The 19,177-nt window shown below is 52.3% G+C and overlaps 1 protein-coding gene across 1 annotated transcript; it reads right to left on the bottom strand.

Moving 5' to 3' along the window:
- Positions 1–2,482: 2,482 nt before the first annotated feature.
- On the bottom strand, positions 2,483–3,598 carry SSTR5 (somatostatin receptor 5). Its single transcript, XM_063414697.1, has one exon. The coding sequence runs from the start codon at positions 3,596–3,598 to the stop codon at positions 2,483–2,485; it is 1,116 nt and encodes a 371-aa protein (XP_063270767.1).
- Between the last annotated feature and the right edge of the window lie 15,579 nt (positions 3,599–19,177).

Here is a 19,177-nt window from a genome sequence, read left to right as displayed (position 1 = left end):
AGGTGGGCACCGGGCAAATTTTCCACGATCTTCCCATGGGTGGGTTTGGTTGTTTTGTTTTTTTCCAGCAGAACAGAGCCAACATTTAGAATCCCTGGATAAATCAAAGGAAAAGCTGAATAAGCTGGAATTCAGAAGGATTGTCTGTCGAGGTATTAAAAATGTCACTCAATCCCTGGGGCTGAGGGGTTGGGGTTGGAATGTGTGAAGAAAAAAAAGGGATTTGGGGAGTGTCGCTGCTGTCTGGAGCTTCCTGGGAAGGGCTGGCTGGGAGGACAGATTTTCCCGGGATTTGTCACTCTTTGTGGAAGGATGACATGTTTTGATGGAACGCGTGCAGGGACGTTGGCAGCTCAGCTGGCTCCTCAAATTCCCGCTGCCAGGCTGCCGGGAAAAGCCTGGGAATGGCGTTTGGGATTTAGGGAAGAGCCAGAGGAGCTTCCAAAGGCACAGGTCTGAGGAAAGAGGATTTTATAGGATGGGGAGGGATCCCACAGAGCAAAGGCTGCCTGGCTCTGGGAGAGATGATCTGCAGGAACTGCTCCCAGAAAAAATTCCCTGGGCTGGGAAAAGAGCTCCTCCAAGGCAGCATTCCCACAGCACTGAATTCCCCAGGAGATGCTGGCTGGAAAGGGAATTTTCCTGGGAACTGGGGCATTGAGAGCTTTCCTAAATTTGCTCCTTAAATATGAAGGATTACAGCATTGCCAACGGGAATGTTGGATGGGCTGGCTGGAATTTCTGTTTTCTGGGAATTTGGATCCCAATCCTGACCTGGGGGAGTGGGAATAGAGGTGGGATTGGTCTGGAGCATGTGGAAAACAAGGCCCAGCTTTATCCACCTCTTTTCCAGGGTCTGATCCCTCCAGATAAAACTTCCCTTGGTTAATTCCAAGGATTTGATCAAATTCCATGGAAGGAGGAGAGCAATGCTCTTTGCTCTTCCCAAGCCAGGGTTTAGCTCCTTCCCAGAAAAGGGAGATTTATTAAAGTTAAAGGGATGTTTTATTTATTAAAATCCTTTTTCTTTCCAGGGCACATTTTCCTGCCCCAGCTTTCCAGCCACTTCCCACTCCGGAGCTTCCAGGTGGGATCATTTCAGGTGGAAAACTGAGGGAACCACAACCCAGCTCACACCAAACCAGCCGGAAAAATTCATTTTATTCATGAATCAGTTCAGCCTGGCTGTACTGGGATTGGCGATATGGAGTTCTGCTGCTGGGAGAAACCTGGGAGTAAACTACTCACGGTCCCAGCCAGGCTCTGGGTACAGCCTGTGCATCCTGTGAGTTCCTGGGTCTGGGAATGGGAGCGTCACATCCAAGAGAATTAACGGAATGATGGAATAATTGAAACTGGGGAAAAACCTCCAGGATGGGGCACAAACACTGCCCCGGCAGCTGCACCAGTCAGGAGGGGTGAGCTGGGATTTGATTTCTGGGAATGCAGGTTTGACTCCAGACTCACACTCAGAGGGGTTTGAGCTGGGTTTAATTTCTGGAAAAGTGGTTTTGAGTCCAGACTCACACTCAGAGGGATTTGAGCTGGGTTTAATTTCTGGAAATGCAGTTTTGAGTCCAGACTCACACTCAGAGGGGTTTGAGCTGGGTTTAATTTCTGGAAAAGTGGTTTTGAGTCCAGACTCACACTCAGAACCAAGGAATGGACACAGAATTTCCCCAGGACCCCACAGCCATCAGCACTGACACCACCCTGACGGGGTTACAGCGCATTTCATCGTGTGGGAAGGTGGAAATGTCACAGGTGCATTGATTCCTTTCCAAAATGTTTTCCTAATCCTGGTTTTTTATCCTTTCTGGCTGTGTCTGAAGGGCTTCAGGAGCCCTGTTCTGGCTCCCTGGCATGGCTTAATGACAGGAAAACACAGCAAAGGCAGCACCCAGCACATCAGAACCCATTTCCAGAGCGGTGCCGGTGCCTTTTTTGCATGAAACTGAAGAAATCCCATTTTCCTTTCAGAAATCCCCTTGAAGAGCTCCCAAAGCTCCCAGCTGAGCTGTTCGCTGCTCAGAGCTGATCCCACAGTGCGAAGCAGCCTTAAACCCAGCTTAACAAGGGAATGAGAGCTGGCTTAGTGTTGGTTTGCACCACTAGAGGGGCACAAAGCCTGGAAATCATTCCCTGGAGGACCCACAGTGGTCCCAAACACCAGATCCAGCAGGACACCACGACAGCTTGGCACTTCCAGCTGGGAGAAGAGCCCTCTGTGAACATTCCTTGGAGCTTCTGGGGCTCCACGTTATCCTTTAGCATGAACTGAGCTCTCCTTGATGTCCCCAAGTCCCCCAGGGGACCCCACAGTGCCAGGCCGTGCCCTCCTTGATGTCCCCAAGTCCTCCAGGGGACCCTGCAGTGCCAGGCCGTGCCCTCCTTGATGTCCCCAAGTCCTCAAGGTCACTCTGCAGTGCCAGGCCGTGCCCTCCTTGATGTCCCCAAGTCCCCCAGGGGACCCCGCGGTGCCTCAGACCTTGCTGGTCTGCATGTGCCCGTTGAACTCGGCGTTCCTCTGGGTCAGCATGGACTCCTGCAGGCGGCTGCTGTTCTCCTGCCGGTGCTCCACGGGGTCGCCCTCCTCCGCCCCGTCCCCCTTGCGGAGGCAGAGAACCTTCCGGAAGCTCTGCTTGAAGTTGTCGGAGAGGAAGCCGTAGAGGATGGGGTTGGCGCAGCTGTTGGCGTAGGACAGCACCACCATGAAGAAGTAGAGCCCCTCGAGGACGGGGTCGGCGGGCAGGATGAGGATCAGGTTGACGATGTTCATGGTGTAGAAGGGCAGCCAGCAGAACACGAACACCACCACGATGATCACCACCATCCTGGTGACCTTCCGCTCCGACCGGCGGCGCCGCGTGGAGCCCACGCGGATCCCCGAGGATTTAACCTTGACCACGATCAGCAGGTAGCACAGGCAGATGACCAGCAAGGGCCCGAAGAAGCCCAGCGCCGAGGTGTAGATGATGAACGCCGCCGACCAGACGTTGACCGGCTCCGGCCAGTTCATGTTGCACGTCTGGAAGTCCTCCTGCACGTCCGAGAAGATGATGACGGGCAGCACCACCAGGAAGGAGAAGGTCCAGACCGTGGCGCTGATGAGCTTGGCCACCCTGGGGCGCCTCCACTTGGTGGACCTGATGGGGTGCACCACGGCCAGGTAGCGGTCCATGCTCATCACCGTCAGGCAGAAGATGCTGGTGAACTGGTTGATGCCGTCCACCGTCATCACCAGGCGGCAGAGGAAGGAGCCGAAGGGCCAGTAGGAGATGGCGTTCTGGGTGGCCAGGAAGGGCAGGCCCAGCATGAAGAGCACGTCGGCCACGGCCAGGTTGAGGATGTAGATGTTGGTGACCGTTTTCATCTTGGCGTGGCGCAGCACCACGTAGATGACCAGGGCGTTGCCGCTCAGCCCCAGGGCGCACACCAGCAGGTAGCAGACGGGGATCAGCACCTTGTGGATGTACTGGAACGGGGCTGGCTCCGGGAGCGTCCCGTTCTCCGTCACGTTGGGCAGCAGCAGGGAGGAGTTCGCCTCTCTGGGAGCGGCTTCCGTGCTGAAAGTGCCGGAAAAGTACAAAGGATCCATGGTGTTTTGGGGTTTCTTTCTCTCTACGTGGTTTTCCTCTTAGGAGAGATTAAACTCTGCAGGCATCTTGTTCCTGGAAGGAAAAATTCAAAATTCAAAAAATTCAAAAATGCAAAAATTTGAAAATTCAAAATTCAACATTCAGAAGTTCAAAACTTCAAGGAAAAGAGATTTGGGAAGAGTGAATTCGGAGCGGGCTTTTACAACCGCTTCCATTTTCTGTTCTGTTCGGGATTTTGGGTTGGATTATTCGGCCAGGAAATGGGATGGGATCAGTTCCCAACAAAGGAATTGCACAGTGGGAGGTTCCCAGTGCTCATCCCAGCAGGTCCCGGGTTCTGTTTCGTTTTCACACGGTCCAGGGCTGGCTGTAACCGTGAGGGATTTTCCCCTGTGAGGGTGGAGAGGGTCTGGAATAGAATTCCCAGAGAAGCTGTGGCTGCCCCATCCTGGAACTGTCCTGGAGCCACCTGGGATAGTGGAAGGTTTTCAGCTTTAAACTGGGATCAGGGGAGGAAATAAAACTCCCCATAAAAATGGAAAACCCTTGGAAAAAAAATCCCTGAGCTCCAAGACAGAAAGGATCACATCTGAGACCTTCCCCGCCAGGTCAGGGTGTGCACAGAGAAGGGAGGGAATAAACTCCTTTTTTCCATCTCTCAAGACTATTTGTTGTTTTCCTGCACCCTCTCCTCTCACCCTGAACTGTTTTTTATCCCAAAAATCCCTTTTCCCTGCGGAAAACCCAAGCTGCAGTGGGCAGCTCCAGGACAGCTGAGCAGGTTTGAAGCTGGAATAAATTCCACCAGCCATTCTGAAAAAGGTGGAGAACGTCCAACTCCTGCAGCGTGCCTGATTCCCAGGAATATTTTTCCGTATTTTTGTCAGAGCAGGGTTGGATGTAGGTGTTTATCAGGTGGAAAATCTTGGAAAGTTGACCTCTAAAAAGATTTAAAAGAGATTTCAAGCACCGAACCCCACAGCAAATCCTGGCCAAGGTGGAAGAAACACCCAGCAGCTTCTCCTGCCGTCACCTGACAATCACATTCCCGTCACAGTCCGGGGGGTTTGGATCTGGAACCGCAAACACCCAGCCCACAGCCCCTGGAAAAGCTCCTCGTCTCCAGGAGCGATCCGGAGCCTCCTCCGCCGGTGGCTGGGCTTTCTCCGGGGTGAGAAAACCTGGGGGAGAGGAGGAGTCCCCGCGCTCCCGGGAGGAATCGCAAATGCGCCGAGCCGGGGACGCGCAGATGGGGAGTGGGTGTCTCACGTGGCGGGGTGGAGACGCACCGGGGAGGGAAAATCGGGAATGCAGAGGGAGCCGAGGGAGCTGCCCGAGCTCCGGGGGATGCGGATGGAGCAGGAGGAGCTGGATACGCTCTTGGAATATTTGGGATTTATCTCCCCCCCGGTCCCCGCAATTCCCAACATCCCACTGCAGGCAGAGCTCAGCCAGGACCGCGCTCCTTATAAATTAACCAGGAGTGGGTCAGAGCTTGGATAAAACCACAAAGGAAAACTCCAGTGCTGGGATAAAATAACACAGGAAAAGCCCAGTTCTGGATAAAAAAAAATTGAAGTTTTAATTCCTGATCTTTGACTCATTTTGAAATCCTGAGTTGTAGCAAATCTCAGGTTATTTCTGGGGGAATTCTGGGAAAAGCTGAAGCTGGGATCCCTCATCCTCGGCTGGGAGGGGTTTGGAAATTCCCATTTTCATTGGCATCACTGAAGGGAAGAACAGGAAGGAAAAATACGCAGGATGGGGCAGTCAGGGTTTATAAACTCACATCCACAGAGCTGCATCCTTGGGATGGAGCTGGGATTGGGAATGCTCTTCCCAGACATTGGGAATGCTCTTCCCAGGCAAGCTCAGCACATCCAGGCTAGGCCCAAAAAGCCAAATTTTCCATCTGAGCCTGGCAAAAATTGGAATGCATGGAAAGAAGCAGAGCTGGAACTCAGCAGGGAAGGTCGGGGGGGCAGCCATGTGTGCCTCATCCTCTAAAAAAGGGGAAAGGACATTTTCCAAAGTCCCTTTTCCCACAGTGCACATCCTTGGACTGAGGGACTGGAGGAATTCCACAGCACCTTCAATCCTGGTCCTTCCACCACCTTTGGAGTTCAGGCCCTGGGAAGAGGAGCTCTTTCCTTTGGATACTTCCCATTTCTTCTCCCCCTGGAGAAATCCTCCAGCCCCAAATCCCTGTTTGCAGAGGGCCTCGGGCCCTCCCAGCCATCCATTGCCATTCCAGAGTTTTCCATGGAGGGCTCGGGTGTGTTTTCCATGGAGAGGAAGCTCCGGGTTGAGCCTTTCCCTGGAGCCAGGGACACTTTGTCCCCTCAGCGTCCTGGGGCTCTTCCCTGGGGTTTTTGGGCACTTCCACCTTTCCCTCGGGATTTCTGTTCCGTGGGATGAGCTGTGCAATATTCCCTGTCAGGAGGATTGGGGAGGGAATCCTGAACCCTGGAATGCTTTGGGTGGGAAGGGACCTCCGAGCTCATCCACGAGCACCTCCCACTACCCCAGCTCACTCCAGCCTGGATGTGAACAATTCCAGGGATGTCCCAGAGCGTTTCCAGAGGGGAAATTCATTCCCTGAGGCTCCGATGTGAAACCTCCCAACTCTTCCCTGCTGTTCCCAGCACAGGGAGGAATTTACTCCATCTGGACACTCCCCATTCCCAGGATTTGATGTCCCAAATTCCCCCAGATCTGCAAATCCAGTCCAGATCCCCATTCCACGTTTTCTTCCCTCAGCCTTTGCCTTGCAACCTCCAGAATTCCGGGATTTTTCCTGGAATAACCCCCCCTGAGCAGCTGTAAATCCATGTTTTCCCTGGCATGAGCACAGGGAATTTTCCCCCTGCCCAGGTGCCGATCTGTCCCTCACCACCACGACTTGGCCTCAGCTCCTTTTGTCAGCACCACCCCAACCTCCACCAAGGGTGATTAAAGATGGTGATTAAAGGTAATTAAGACGCGCTGATTGATCCCTCCCAGCCTTGTTTGGTGTTCTTAATTAATGGATTAATAACGAACACGCCTCCAGGGGATTTCCTCTGCTCCAGCTTTTTTTTCCCCTTTGGTTTCCAACCCCTCACCCTGGGGTTGTCCATAAATTCTGGGGTTTCTGCTTCGAATTGAGCAGCTGGAAATTTAGAGCTGGAATAATCCCTGATAGAATTCCAAGTTTTAACAGAGCAGCATCCTGGAAAAAAAAAAATCAGCATCCACAGCAGCTGAATATATCTCTGTTCCTGCCTCCCAAAAAAATTCAGGGAATAAATAGCAGAGGTGTTATGGTGTTAGAATTTCACATTTGTGAAAACTCCTAAATAAACCTGGGTGAAAAAAAACCTCAGGGATTTACAGAACTGTGGCTGAAAAATCATCCCAACCTAAGGGATAAGGAAAAACAAATATTGAAAATTGAATTAAAAATTTTAATTTAAAATTAAAGATGCCCAGACAGATCAAGGCTGAAGTTTTCCCTGGCTCTGGTCACAGCAGGAAAGCGAAAATAACTCCATGGAGAGCATTGCATGAGAGCGGGGCAGGGATCAGGCAGGATTGCAGCAGGAAACCTGATTTTCCAAGGCTGGATTGGATCCTGCTGCCTGTTTGCCTCTGGAATCATCGCTCCCTCACCCACAGTAATTGCTGGGAATGGAATTACAGCCCCGGGATGGCAGATTGCTGCTTCCAGCGGCGGGATAATCAGGGATAACACACCCAGGGGGAATCCAGGCCTTTCAAACAGTCTTGGGAGGAAAAACCCCGGGAGAACTCTCCAGGAATCCTCTCCCAGCAGCAGAATTCCCATCCCGTGGAGCTGGCTGCAATAAATTCCCGGGTTTTTGATAAATTTTCCCTTTTGGAGCTCTGTGTCCATCACCTGCTGCTTCCCAGTGGGGCCTCATCCCCTGGATTTGGGTGGAGCAGGCGGAGCAGCCCTGGGATAACTCAGAAATCCCGGGAAGGCTGGGCGGGAGCAGCAGGGAAATGCAGCATCACCCTGAGAGCCGCCTCAGCTCCCGAGGGATAAAAATGTTCTGTACCCATCCAGCAGCTCCCACACAGCAGGGACAGCTCGGTTTTCCCATTCCCAGCCCTATCCCACCACCTGGAGTTAAAAAAATCAAAGGGATCGGCCCAGATTCTCCTGAAAAGGAACTTTCCCCTTGTACAAATCTGCCTTTGGTGCTTCTCAGGGGGCGTTTGTTGCCCCAAAACCCGAATGATGAATTTTTCTCTGCTGAAAACAAAACCCTCTCACATGAAATTGCTTTCTCTCTCTGAACTGGGACTGAAGAGCCATCAGCTGAATTCCACATTCAACAACTTCTTCCCACTTTTAACCCTAAAAAACCCTTCTGGAATTGTATTTTCACCACCTTGTTACCCCTCAGGTGCTCATTCCCAGAGCACCTGAGAAGCCACTCCTGTTTTTAGGAGCAAACAACTCCTAAAACAACCCAGAAAACAAAAGATTTGCTGAATCCTTTTTGTTTTTCTCTCCCCAAACACGTTTAGGTCGTGCTCAGGGATTGCTCACCCGGGCTGGGCTGCTCCTGCCACACCAACACTCGTGGAAAGCAAACGCTGCTGGGTCCAGTTCCAGGTTTAAACTGGGTTTGGTTCCAGGTTTAAGATCGGTTTGGTTCCAGATTTAAGATGAGTTTGCCCCCAGATTTAAACTTGGTTTGTTCCTGGATTTAGGGTGGGTTTGGTCCCAGATTTAAATTGGATTTGCTCCGGATTTAAACTGGGTTTGCTCCTGGATTTAAATTGGGTTTGGTTCTGGATATAAGATGAATTTTCTCCTGGATTTAAGATGTTTTGGCTCTCGGATTTAAGGTGGGTTTGCTCCCGGATTTAAGATCGGTTTGGTCCCAGATTTAAGCTGGGTTTGCTCCTGGATTTAACCTGGGTTTGGTCCCAGATTTAACCTGGGTTTGGTCCCAGATTTAAGCTGGGTTTGGTCCCAGATTTAAGCTGGGTTTTCCCCCGGGTTGAAGCCGCCCCAGGCAGGGCAGGGTGTGGAGCTCCATCCCTGCCCTCCCGCCGGGCAGTGGGGCTGGGGTGGAGCTCCCAAACCCGGCACATCCCAAACCCGGGGCTTTTCCCCCAGGGTTTCCTTTCCGCCTTTCCCCGCTGCAACCCAGGGACACGCGGGGATTTCGGGGACATTCCAGACGGGTGGAGCAGCGCTGATTCCAGGCTGAGGGGGAGCAGGGACAGCCCCGGGCCCTACGCTGGAAGGAGCTCAGGAACAGAAAAGGAGCCTCGAGGGGGAAAACAATCCCGGATTTGGGGTCTCTGGCTTGGATCCATCCCACTCCAGCAGCGCAGCTCCACCGAGCCCTGGTGACTGTCCCCGGGAGCTGGGGGTCCCTCTGCACCCCCAGACTGGTCCCAGCCGCCTGTGGGCTTTCATCTCCTCCCCAGGGCTACAAAAAGTCTCTGCTTGAGCCCAAACCACCCGAGCCCTGTTCTTTCCCTGCTCTCCCATGCCGAGCTCCGGGCACTGGGGACAGCCTGGGAGCTGCAGGGAGCCCAGGGACAGCCCAGCCCCTGACCCCCACCGTGTCCCCTTGACCTTGACCCCTCTGCTCGCTGTCCCCCCTGCGCTCCCCGCCTGCTTTACCCCGAGGAGCATCCTGCGCGCAGCTCGGGTCGCTCCCGAGCGCCAGCCGGGGCTGTGCCACATCCCCGCGGTGACAGCGGCCCCGGGCTGTGCCCGCACGGCCCCCGCAGGTGCCCTCGGGGTCCCTTTGGAGCTGCACGGCCCCGCTCGGGCTGCTCCTGCCCCGAACGCGGCAGCGTCCCCACGGCCGGAGGACCCCCCTGGGCACCCCCCGGCAAGGATGGGTCTCCCCACTGCCCAGAGGGTCCCCCTCGCCGTCCCCCCAGCCCGGATGGACTCACTCCTCTCCCCATCACCACCCCGCCACCCCCAGAAAGGCAAATTCGGGGTCTCCACAAGCGGCACCGACGACTCCGGCACCTCCTTGACCCCAGCGAGCCGCCCAAAGCGGGGTGAATCCCCCGCTGCCCGGTCCGCATCCTCCCCGCAGCGCTCCCCGCAGCCCGGCCCCCGTTCCCCGGCCCTGCCCGGCTCCCGGCCATGGTTACCTGCGGCTCCGGGGCTGCTCTCCCTCCCGCCGCCGCCGCCGGGAGCGCTCCCCGCGCTGGCCGCTCCCCCGGGAGGAGCGACGGGGCTCGGAGGGGCCGGGGGTGCCGCAGCCCTGGGGCCGCCCCCTGCCCGCAGCTCGGGCTGGAGCCGGGAGCGGCGCTGCGGGGAGCGGGAGCGCTGCGTGGGGATGCTCTGCCCGCCGGTCCCGCCGCGTGTGTGCCCCCTGCTCGTGTGTGTGTGTGTGTGTCCCCTGCTCGTGTGTGTGTGTGTGTGTGTGTGTGTGTCCCCTGCTCGTGTGTGTGTGTGTGTGCCCCCTGCTCGTGTGTGTGTGTGTGTGTGTGTGTGTGTGCCCCCTGCTCGTGTGTGTGTGTGTCCCCTGCTCGTGTGTGTGTGTGTGTCCCCTGCTCGTTTCTGTCTCCTCTTAATGTCTGTCCCCTTTCCCATATCTGTTCCACCCCCCATGCCTGTCCCCCTTTCGATGCTTCTGCCCCCCTCCCCATCCCTGTCCCCCATCCCTGTCCTTGTGTCTGACCCCATCCCTGTTCCCCATCCCTGTCCCCGTCCCTGTCTCTGTCCCTCATCCCTGTTCCCTGTCCCCCATTCCTTTCCCTGTCCCTCATCCCTGTCCCCCATCCCCATCCCTGCCCCCCATCCCTGTTCCCTGTCCCCCATCCCTGTTCCCTGTTACCCACCCCTGTCCCCACCCCGGACTGTCCTTACCCGCCCGGGTTCTGAGCCCCTCCAGGTGCGGGGTCCGCGCTCCGCTCCCGGGAGGGCCCGGAGGGGGCACAGCCGCGTTCCCCCGCTCCCGGGAGGGCCCGGAGGGGGCACAGCCGCGTTCCCCCGCTCCCGGGAGGGGGCACAGCCGCGTTCCCCCGCTCCCGGGAGGGGGCACAGCCGCGTTCCCCCGCTCCCGGGAGGGGGCACAGCCGCGTTCCCCCCTCCAGCTCCTCTCCAGCCCCAGAAATCCCTCCCGAGCCTCCCGCGGGCTCCGGGCTGGGGGCGAGCCCGGGGGCGGTTCGGGGGCAGCGGGAGCGCTCTGACACCGGCCCGGGAGCCGAGCCCGCATCCCGCCCCTCCCGAGGATCCCGTGTGCGGGGGATTCCTCCGGCTGCCTCCGAGCCGGGCCCTGGAATTGCTCCCTGCTGGGAGGACGGGGCTGAGAATCCAGGGATTCGCTCCCCCCTGAGCTCCCTGCGATCCCGCCGGGCAGGAAGGGGCTGAGGTATTTGGAATTCGGAGCATTTTGCGATGCAACAAGTGCTGGAAAAGTGAGGCAGAGCTCTCCCCGCTCCTCCCTGCGCTGCCACGCACCCAAACATCGCTCCCAGCGCCCCTTCGGGTGCTTCCCCCCATTTCTGGGCGGGCTGGGGGGCTCCGAGCTCAGCTCCGAGCTCCCCTCCTCATCAGCATGCACAGAGCATCGCGCTCCGATAACGGAGCTGATCTTAATCCTCAGCCGAGGCTTTTCAATTCGGGAGCTCGAGTCAGACGTGCGAACGCGGGGAGGAGAAGCCGCTCTGGCATGTCAGGCTGGAGCTCAATCTGCTGATGTATTTATGGGCACGGGTTGCTAAACGCCAGCGAGACTCCGGCCTGCTCTCGCCATGACAATGGGGAGAGTCATCCGATAAAAATAGAGTTGGGGATGATAAACAGGCGGCTCCGCATCACCTGCTCGGCAAAGCACGCCCGGAAAATGCCCACGGGTGATCGCCGAGCCGCGATCCTGCCGGGAGGGGCGGCTTGAAGCCGGGTGGGGTTAATTTGAGGAATTGTTTTATTTTATTTGGATTTATTTTATTAGAATTTGCTAGCGTTTTGTGCTAGGAAAAAAAAAAAAAAAAAAAAAAAAAGTTGTTGTATAAACATGCTGGTGCTGAAGCTGCCCTGAAGAAAGCGGCGCTTTTCCTGTAAATAAACATTGGGAAAAAGGAGTTTTACCGGGATCTGTGCTGGGAGACAGGCAGGGTTTTCAAAAGCTCTCGAGGTAAATTCTTTACCCACTCGAGCCAACAGCGCCGTGTTGGGGCTGAATGGAGGGAGCACAAGGCCTAGGAGAGCGTTCCCTGTAATCCTGATTTTAGTGTCTGATGGCAGAGGGCAAAGAGCAGCTCCAGAAACCTCAGGATAAACACAAAGCCTGGGAGAGCATTCCCTATAATCCTGATTTTAGAGCCCAATTCCCCTGGCAGAGGGCAAAGAGCAGCTCCAGAGACCTCGGGATAAACACGGGAGGGAAAAGAGCTCCTGGCACCCATGGGTGGCACAGAGACCTTCGGTGACACAGGGGCCAGCACCCCACAGGGATGGCAGTTTCTTTTATTTTAAAATTTTCTGTGTTTATTTTATTTTTGGTGTTTCTTTTGATTTTTTTTCCTTTTGCTGGATGGAAAATTTCATGACCTTTGCGCTTGTGACATTTTTGATGGCATTGTGGAGAGAAGGAGAGCTGAGATTGAGGTTAAAGCCTCCAGTGAGGGGTTTGGGCTGGCCCTGCTCTGTGTGCCTGTCCCTGCGGCCGGGGAGGACAACGGGACCTTGGGGTGCCTTGGGAAGAGTGTTCCCAGCAGGGAGGATGAGGAGGGGCCTGGAGAGATGTTGAGGATGAGGAAGGGCCTGGAGAGATGTGAGGATGAGGAAGGGCCTGGAGCATCCCCATGCCCCAGGGAAGGCTGAGGGGAGCTGGGGCTGCTCAGCCTGGAGGGGAGCCCCAGCTGGGAGGGGCCCTCAGGCCTGGGTGTCCCTGTGGATCCCAGGATGTCCCTGAGTGTCCCCAAGCATCCCTGTGGGTCCCCGGGTGTCCCCTGTGGATCCCAGGATGTCCCTGAGTGTCCCTGGGTGTCCCTGAGTGTCCCCAAGTGTCCCTGTGGGTCCCCGGGTTGTCCCCTGTGGATCCCAGGATGTCCCTGAGTGTCCCTGGGTGTCCCTGAGTGTCCCCAAGTGTCCCCTGTGGGTCCCTGGGTGTCCCCAGGCATCTCTAGGTGTCTCTAGGTGTCCCTGTCTGTCCCTGTCTGTCCCTGGGTGTTCCTGGCTGTCCCTCACTGTCCCCGTGTGTCCCTCTCTCTGTTCCTGGCTGTCCCCTGCTCATCTCCAGAGGAACAGGCAGGGGAATTCCCCCTGGGCAGTGCCCAGCCCTGAACAGACCCCACGGAGGGTGTGGAGTCCCCTCCTTGGGGACATTCCTGAATTTCAGGGTGCGATCCCCCTCTGGGATGAGCCCTGTGCTCCCTCCCGGCCTGCCCCATCCCAGGATTCATGATCCGGGATCCAAACCCCTCCCAAATCCCCCCGGTTCTGTTCTGATCCTGGAGGATCATGGGATCAGGGTGGAAATCATCACTCGGAGTTTCCAAAGCCGGCTGGGATTTGGGGGTCTGGTGAGCCCTGAGTTATTCCTGTTGCCATAGAAATAAATGGATGTGTCTGCTGCTGCTCCCCTGCTCGGAGCTCCGGAGATATCCACAGATATCCATCACCACCCCAGCCCCGGCCTCGGCTTCCCAGGTTTTCCTTCTCCCAGGAATTCTGCGTGCAGCAGGAAGCTTTATTTTATTTTTATTTTTATTTTTATTTTTATTTTATTTTTATTTTTATTTTTATTTTTATTTTTATTTTTATTTTTATTTTTATTTTTATTTTTATTTTTATTTTTATTTTTATTTTTATTTTTATCTTTATCTTTATTTTATTTTTATTTTTATCTTTATTTTTTATTTTTTACTTTTACTTTTACTTTTATTTTTATTTTTATTTTTATTATTTCTATTTTTGGTTTTGATTTTGGTTTTGGTTTGTTTTGGTTTTGGGTGTTCAGCCCGAGCACTTTGGGAGCTCACAGAACCCAAGCTCAGCCCTCAACTGGGAGCAACTCCATGACATTCCCTGTGCCGAGAAAATTAGGAATTGCAGGGAGAAAAATGGGAATTGCTGCGAGAAAACTGGGAATTGTAGCAAGAAAATTGGGAATTGTAGTGAGAAAATCTGGAATTGCTGCGAGAAAATTGGGAATTACAGTGAGAAGATCAGGAATTGTAGCAAGAAAATGGGGAATTGTAGCTGGAAAATTGGGAATTGCAGCGAGGCTGAGGCAGTTTCACCTCCCTTTGTTCTGCTCCTGAGGGAGGGAGGGAGGGAAATCAACGCCTGCCAAAGCCTCTCCGAGGGGCGGGAATTCCAGACCCATCTGGTGTCAAACTAGGGAATTGGGATGCAGGAAGAGATTCCCGGTCAGGCACTGCCCAGGACTGCTCCCGCCGGGAATTCTGAGCTTGGAAGTTCCCTTGGAGGACGAAGCCCAAGGGTGGATTCACCACCCGGAGGGAGCCTGGGCTTGGGATTTGCAGCTTGGCTGGAAATTTGTTTTTCTCTCCGTGACTTCCCAGCTGTTCCCAACAGAGCAAAAAGCAGGATGAGCAGGGGGATGGGAGGAACAGGGAAAGGCTGGGAAAGCTGGGAATGTTCACCTGGAGAGGAGAAGCCTGGGGTGACCTCAGTGTGGGCCTGACGGAGCTGCAGGGAAACACGGAGAGGGAACATTCCCGAGGGCTGGAGGGACAGGACACAGGGAAGGGCTTCAAACTGCCAGAGGGCAGGGCTGGTGGGATTTTGGGGAGGGAATTCCTGGCTGGGAGGGCGGGGAGGGGCTGGGATAGAATTCCCAGAGGAGCTGTGGCTGCCTCTGGATCCCCTGGAATTGGATCCTCCAGCCTCATATCAGTTAAACTCAGAGCTGAGCCTTAAATGAGAGCCCAAAGCCAGGCCTTAAACAAGAATTAAATCCATTTTGGGATAGATGAATCTCTGGATAAGGGCTCCTCTTGTCTGTGACCTTTTTAAGCCTTTGCAGATTTATTTTCCTGTTCCTCCAGCCTCAGATGAGTTAAACTCAGAGTCAAGCCTTAAACAAGAATTAAATCCACTTTGGGACGGATGAGCCTCTGGATAAGGATTAATCTTGTCTTCAGCCCTTATCAGTTTTATTTTCCTGTTCCTCCACCTGTTGTCAGTTTGAGTCAGAGTCAAGCCTTAATGAGCGCTCAAAGCCAAGCCTAAAACAAGAATTAAATCCCTTTTTAGGATGGATGAGCCTCTGGAAAAGCATTTCTCTTATCTGTGACCCTTCTCAGATTTATTTTCCTGTTCCTGCAGCCTTCCATGAGTTAACTCAAAGTCGAGCCGTAATAAATGCTCAGAAGTCGAGCCTAAAACAAGAAATTAAATCCCTTTTAGGATGGATGAGCCTCTGGAGAAGGATTTCTCTTGCCTGTGACCTTTCTCACCTTTATTTTCCTGTTCCTCCCATCAGCTGGAATTCCCCACTCTCGGAGTGGCCGCGGGTCGCGCTGTGCCGCTCTCCGTGGTGCTGCAGAGGCTCCGAACGCACCAAAATCCCTTTTTTTGGCCTCATTTCCCCCACAGCTCCTGCTCCCAGCGGGAATTTATTCCAGGCCTAATTCCACGTTTCCCAATCCCCAGAAATCGGCAGGGAAAGCTGGAACTCAGTAGTGCCTCATTCCTGCTCCGTTCCTGCTGCACCGACTTGAAATCCCATCAAACTTTCCCACTTCCAAACGAGCCCGCAACTTCTAATTGCCTGCAGCGAGAATTCCTGGATGGAATTGTTCCCTGAAAATCGTGGATGGCGGCCGAGGTGCCACCCACCAACGCTGAAATGGTTTTTCACTCGAGGTTTGAATAAATCCATTCAAATCCTGACAATTCCCGACATCCTCCGATTGTTCTCCCAGACAAAGCCCAACCGGAACTCGTGAAAAATCCCATTATTATTGGAATTCCTTCTTTCCAGTGCCTCCGAAACGTGGGGAAATTCATGGAAATATATTTTGTACCATGCCAGACTCTTGGAAAAAAATTAAGGAAAGGTCTGGAAGAGAAAGGGGCTCACAGAATTTCACTGGAGGCAAAGGGCTCCTGCATTCCTGCTTTTCTCCTCAGGAACTGCAAGTGCTGATTTTTGGGAATATTTTCAAGTTGCAGAGGGAATCTCCGGTAAATATTCCTGACTTGGGAAGATAACAATGCCCAGCTCTTATCAAAATCCCTCTGAATCCCATTTATGGAAATTAAAAAAATAGAATAGAATAGAATAGAATAGAATAGAATAGAATAGAATAGAATAGAATAGAATAGAATAGAATAGAATAGAATAGAATAGAATAGAATAGAATAGAATAGAATAGAATAGAATAGAATAAAATAAAATAAAATAAAATAAAATAAAATAAAATAAAATAAAATAAAATAAAATAAAATAAAATAAAATAAAATAAAATAAAATAAAATAAAATAAAATTGTGCTTTTATCCATAAGGATCCAAAGCTCTTGGAATGGGAATTCTGGGAATCTCAGCCTTTTCCTAATGACCGCCTCTGGAATGCACTTGGGAAAGATCTGCTGGAAGAAAGAATTCAGGAGCAAAACCCTCTCCTGCTTCTCCACAGGGCACAATAAAGGAGATGTGGAAGATTTGGGGAGTGCTGATAAGACCCTGCTCCCCCCATTCCCGGGAGCAGCCAATTTTCGGGAGCCATCCTTGAAATCCCTCTGGGAAATAAAGAAAGGTGGAATTCTCCAACCAAACCCACCCCTGAGTACTAAAAATAACATTTTAATGCTTCCTTTTTACCCCCAAAATGAGGTTTTACCCCAAAAATGGGGGTTTACCCCACATCTTTGGAGTTGAGGGGAGGCGAAGTTTTAGACACATAAAAATAATCCAAATAGTGCCAAGCCCAGCCCAGCCTCTGGAATCTCATGGAATTTCTGGGCAAATCCCAGATTTTCCCCATCGTGGGAAGGAGTTTGGGCTGAGTGGAAAAATTTTTAGGGAAAAAAATAAAAGTGAGGGTTTTTTTTTGGGGTGATGGATTCGTTTCAGCTGTGGCAGCAAATCAGGGAATTTTCTCCCCAAAAAAGGAAAGAAAATTTGTGAAAATCCACCAAACTCCTGGGTGATTTTGGAGAGATCCATCCCCTGGGTTCTGTTTCTCATCACCAAAGAGCAAAAAACTTCACCAAATCCCAGGAATCCCATGGAAATAATCCCATGGAAATAAAACCCATGGAAATAAATCCCATGGAAATAAAACCCATGGAAATAATCCCATGGAAATAAAACCCATGGAAATAAATCCCATGGAAATAGCCCTGAAGTGGCTGCAGGATGGTCCAGGCGGGAAAATCCAAGAGCCGTGGAAGCTTCTGGATATTCCTGACCTAAATTCCAGAAAATAAAGCAAAAGTAGGGCTGGCTTGGTGCAAAAACTGGGGCAGGAATTCTGCTCGTGCTTGTCCTGATTTCCAGGGAATTTTTGATCCCAAAGCTGCAGCTCCAAGATTCTCCTGGTTCTGGAGAAACCCGGGATGGGGAAAGCAAAGCAGGAATGTGGGTGAGGAAAATTCCAGGAATAAATCCTTTGCCACCTGCTGGAAAAATCTGCTAAAGCTTGCAAACACCGAGGTATTTAAGGGAAACACCAGAAATTCCTGCCCTGCCTGCGTGGGAATCCCTGGAAAAGCTGGCAGCTCCTTCCTGACGTTTGCTCTGGGGTGGGAATTGAAAAAAATCTGTTAAAAAATAAAATTCTCAACCTGGGATTCCTCCAGAAAGAGCTGGGATGGGAAGGGAACGAGGAGAGAGGAGAAAATCTGGATATGAATTGTGAATCTCTGGTGGGGTGGACGAGGCTCCAGCCTCCATAAATCCTTTGGACACCAAATCCCAATTCCAAGAGGAAATTTGGTTTTCAGAGGAAAACTCCTTTACTTCTCCAGAGCAGCAGCTGAGCTTGCAGAGCAGAAAATCAGCTGGAATTTTATTCCAGAGGAGACTCCGGCATTGTCAACCCCTGACATCCAAAAAGAGTTGGAAAATCGGGGATTTATGGCTCAGCTTGAGAACTTTGGGAAGGGAATTGCATCATCCCAGCTTTCCTTTCGCTTTTCCTATTCATGTGAACTCCAAACCCTTCCCATTTCCCTGCTCCTGTTTTCATCAAATTAGGGAAAATTTGATTTATGAGATAATTTCTCCATAAAATTATCACGGAAAATCCAATCCCTTTGTCCCTTTCTTTTTCCCAGCCTGGGATGTGGGAATGCCTCAGTTCCCAATCCCAGCAGAGGGAGCTGGGATCCCTCAGGCTCCAGCAGATCCCGTTCCCTGCACTTCCCAGATTTAGGATCCCATTTTCCCTCTGGCAAATCCCAGCAGGAAAACACGACGGGAACACTGTGTTCACCTCCCTGGTGGATTTTTGCCATTTCATTTTTATTCATTCCCTGTGGGACATCATCCCAAATGAGATTTAATTTATTCCCAGCTGCTGGTGTTTATTTAATTCCCACCTTTTTCCACCTGTGGAATAACTCCATCCCAGCAGATGTTCCCTGAAATTTGAGGATGGAGCTGGAGCAGGGAAAAGCTGCTCAGAGAGAGGGGAGGAAAGGAAAGGAAAGGAAAGGAAAGGAAAGGAAAGGAAAGGAAAGGAAAGGAAAGGAAAGGAAAGGAAAGGAAAGGAAAGGAAAGGAAAGGAAAGGAAAGGAAAGGAAAGGAAAGGAAAGGAAAGGAAAGGAAAGGAAAGGAAAGGAAAGGAAAGGAAAGGAAAGGAAAGGAAAGGAAAGGAAAGGAAAGGAAAGGAAAGGAAAGGAAAGGAAAGGAAAGGAAAGGAAAGGAAAGGAAAGGAAAGGAAAGGAAAGGAAAGGAAAGGAAAGGAAAGGAAAGGAAAGGAAAGGAAAGGAAAAGGAAAGATTGACCCATGGGTACAAAATTTGGGATGAAGAGAAGCCGGAGAGCCCTGGCCCCACAAGCCCATCCCAAGGCTGCTCATCCCTGGGGTTGTGCAGCTTTCCCAGCTCCTCACTGCTGTTCCTGAGTTTTTTATCATCCCAGCCTCGCTCTCTCCAGTCGAGAACAATCACAATAATCTGACAAATTGGCTCTGTTTTCCCGGGAATTAAACATTTCCCTGCGGACAAATGGGCCCTGCCTGTTCCTGGGGAACATCCGAGCGCTCCCACGGCACTGGGAGTTAAATGGAGCTGGAAAATCATCTCGTATCCGCCTCCTCTGCTTTTCATTCCATTTTCCCTCCAGACCAATTATCCCCAGGAATTCAATCACAGGGATTGATGCCGCCACTCCCTGCAGAAAAAGTGGGAAAACAACGGGAACCAGAGGAGGGCAAGCAGGGAAATGGTTTGGGAAGGAAGGGAAAGGAGCTGGGAAAGGGAATTCTCCCTGTGGGGCACTGGGATCCTCCTCTGGCTTCTCCCAACATTTTGCTCCTAAAAATAATCAGAATCCTGCTGATTTTTAAAGTCCTTTCCAGCCCAAACCATTTGGATTTTATGGAAAAACAGAGCCATTTCACTGGAATTTCCCAACACCTCCCGTCCAAACTTTCAAACAGGCTG

This window comes from Prinia subflava, chromosome 17 (genome assembly GCF_021018805.1).
Source record: "Prinia subflava isolate CZ2003 ecotype Zambia chromosome 17, Cam_Psub_1.2, whole genome shotgun sequence".
Classification (NCBI taxonomy): Eukaryota; Metazoa; Chordata; class Aves; order Passeriformes; family Cisticolidae; genus Prinia; species Prinia subflava.
The sequence above is the reverse complement of the archived record's forward strand: the minus strand, read 5'-3'. Positions and strand labels throughout refer to the sequence as shown.

Bases quoted from the DNA above. Each gene is read 5' to 3' on its own strand.
- SSTR5 (XM_063414697.1), bottom strand. From the start codon at position 3,598: ATGGATCCTTTGTACTTTTCCGGCACTTTCAGCACGGAAGCCGCTCCC.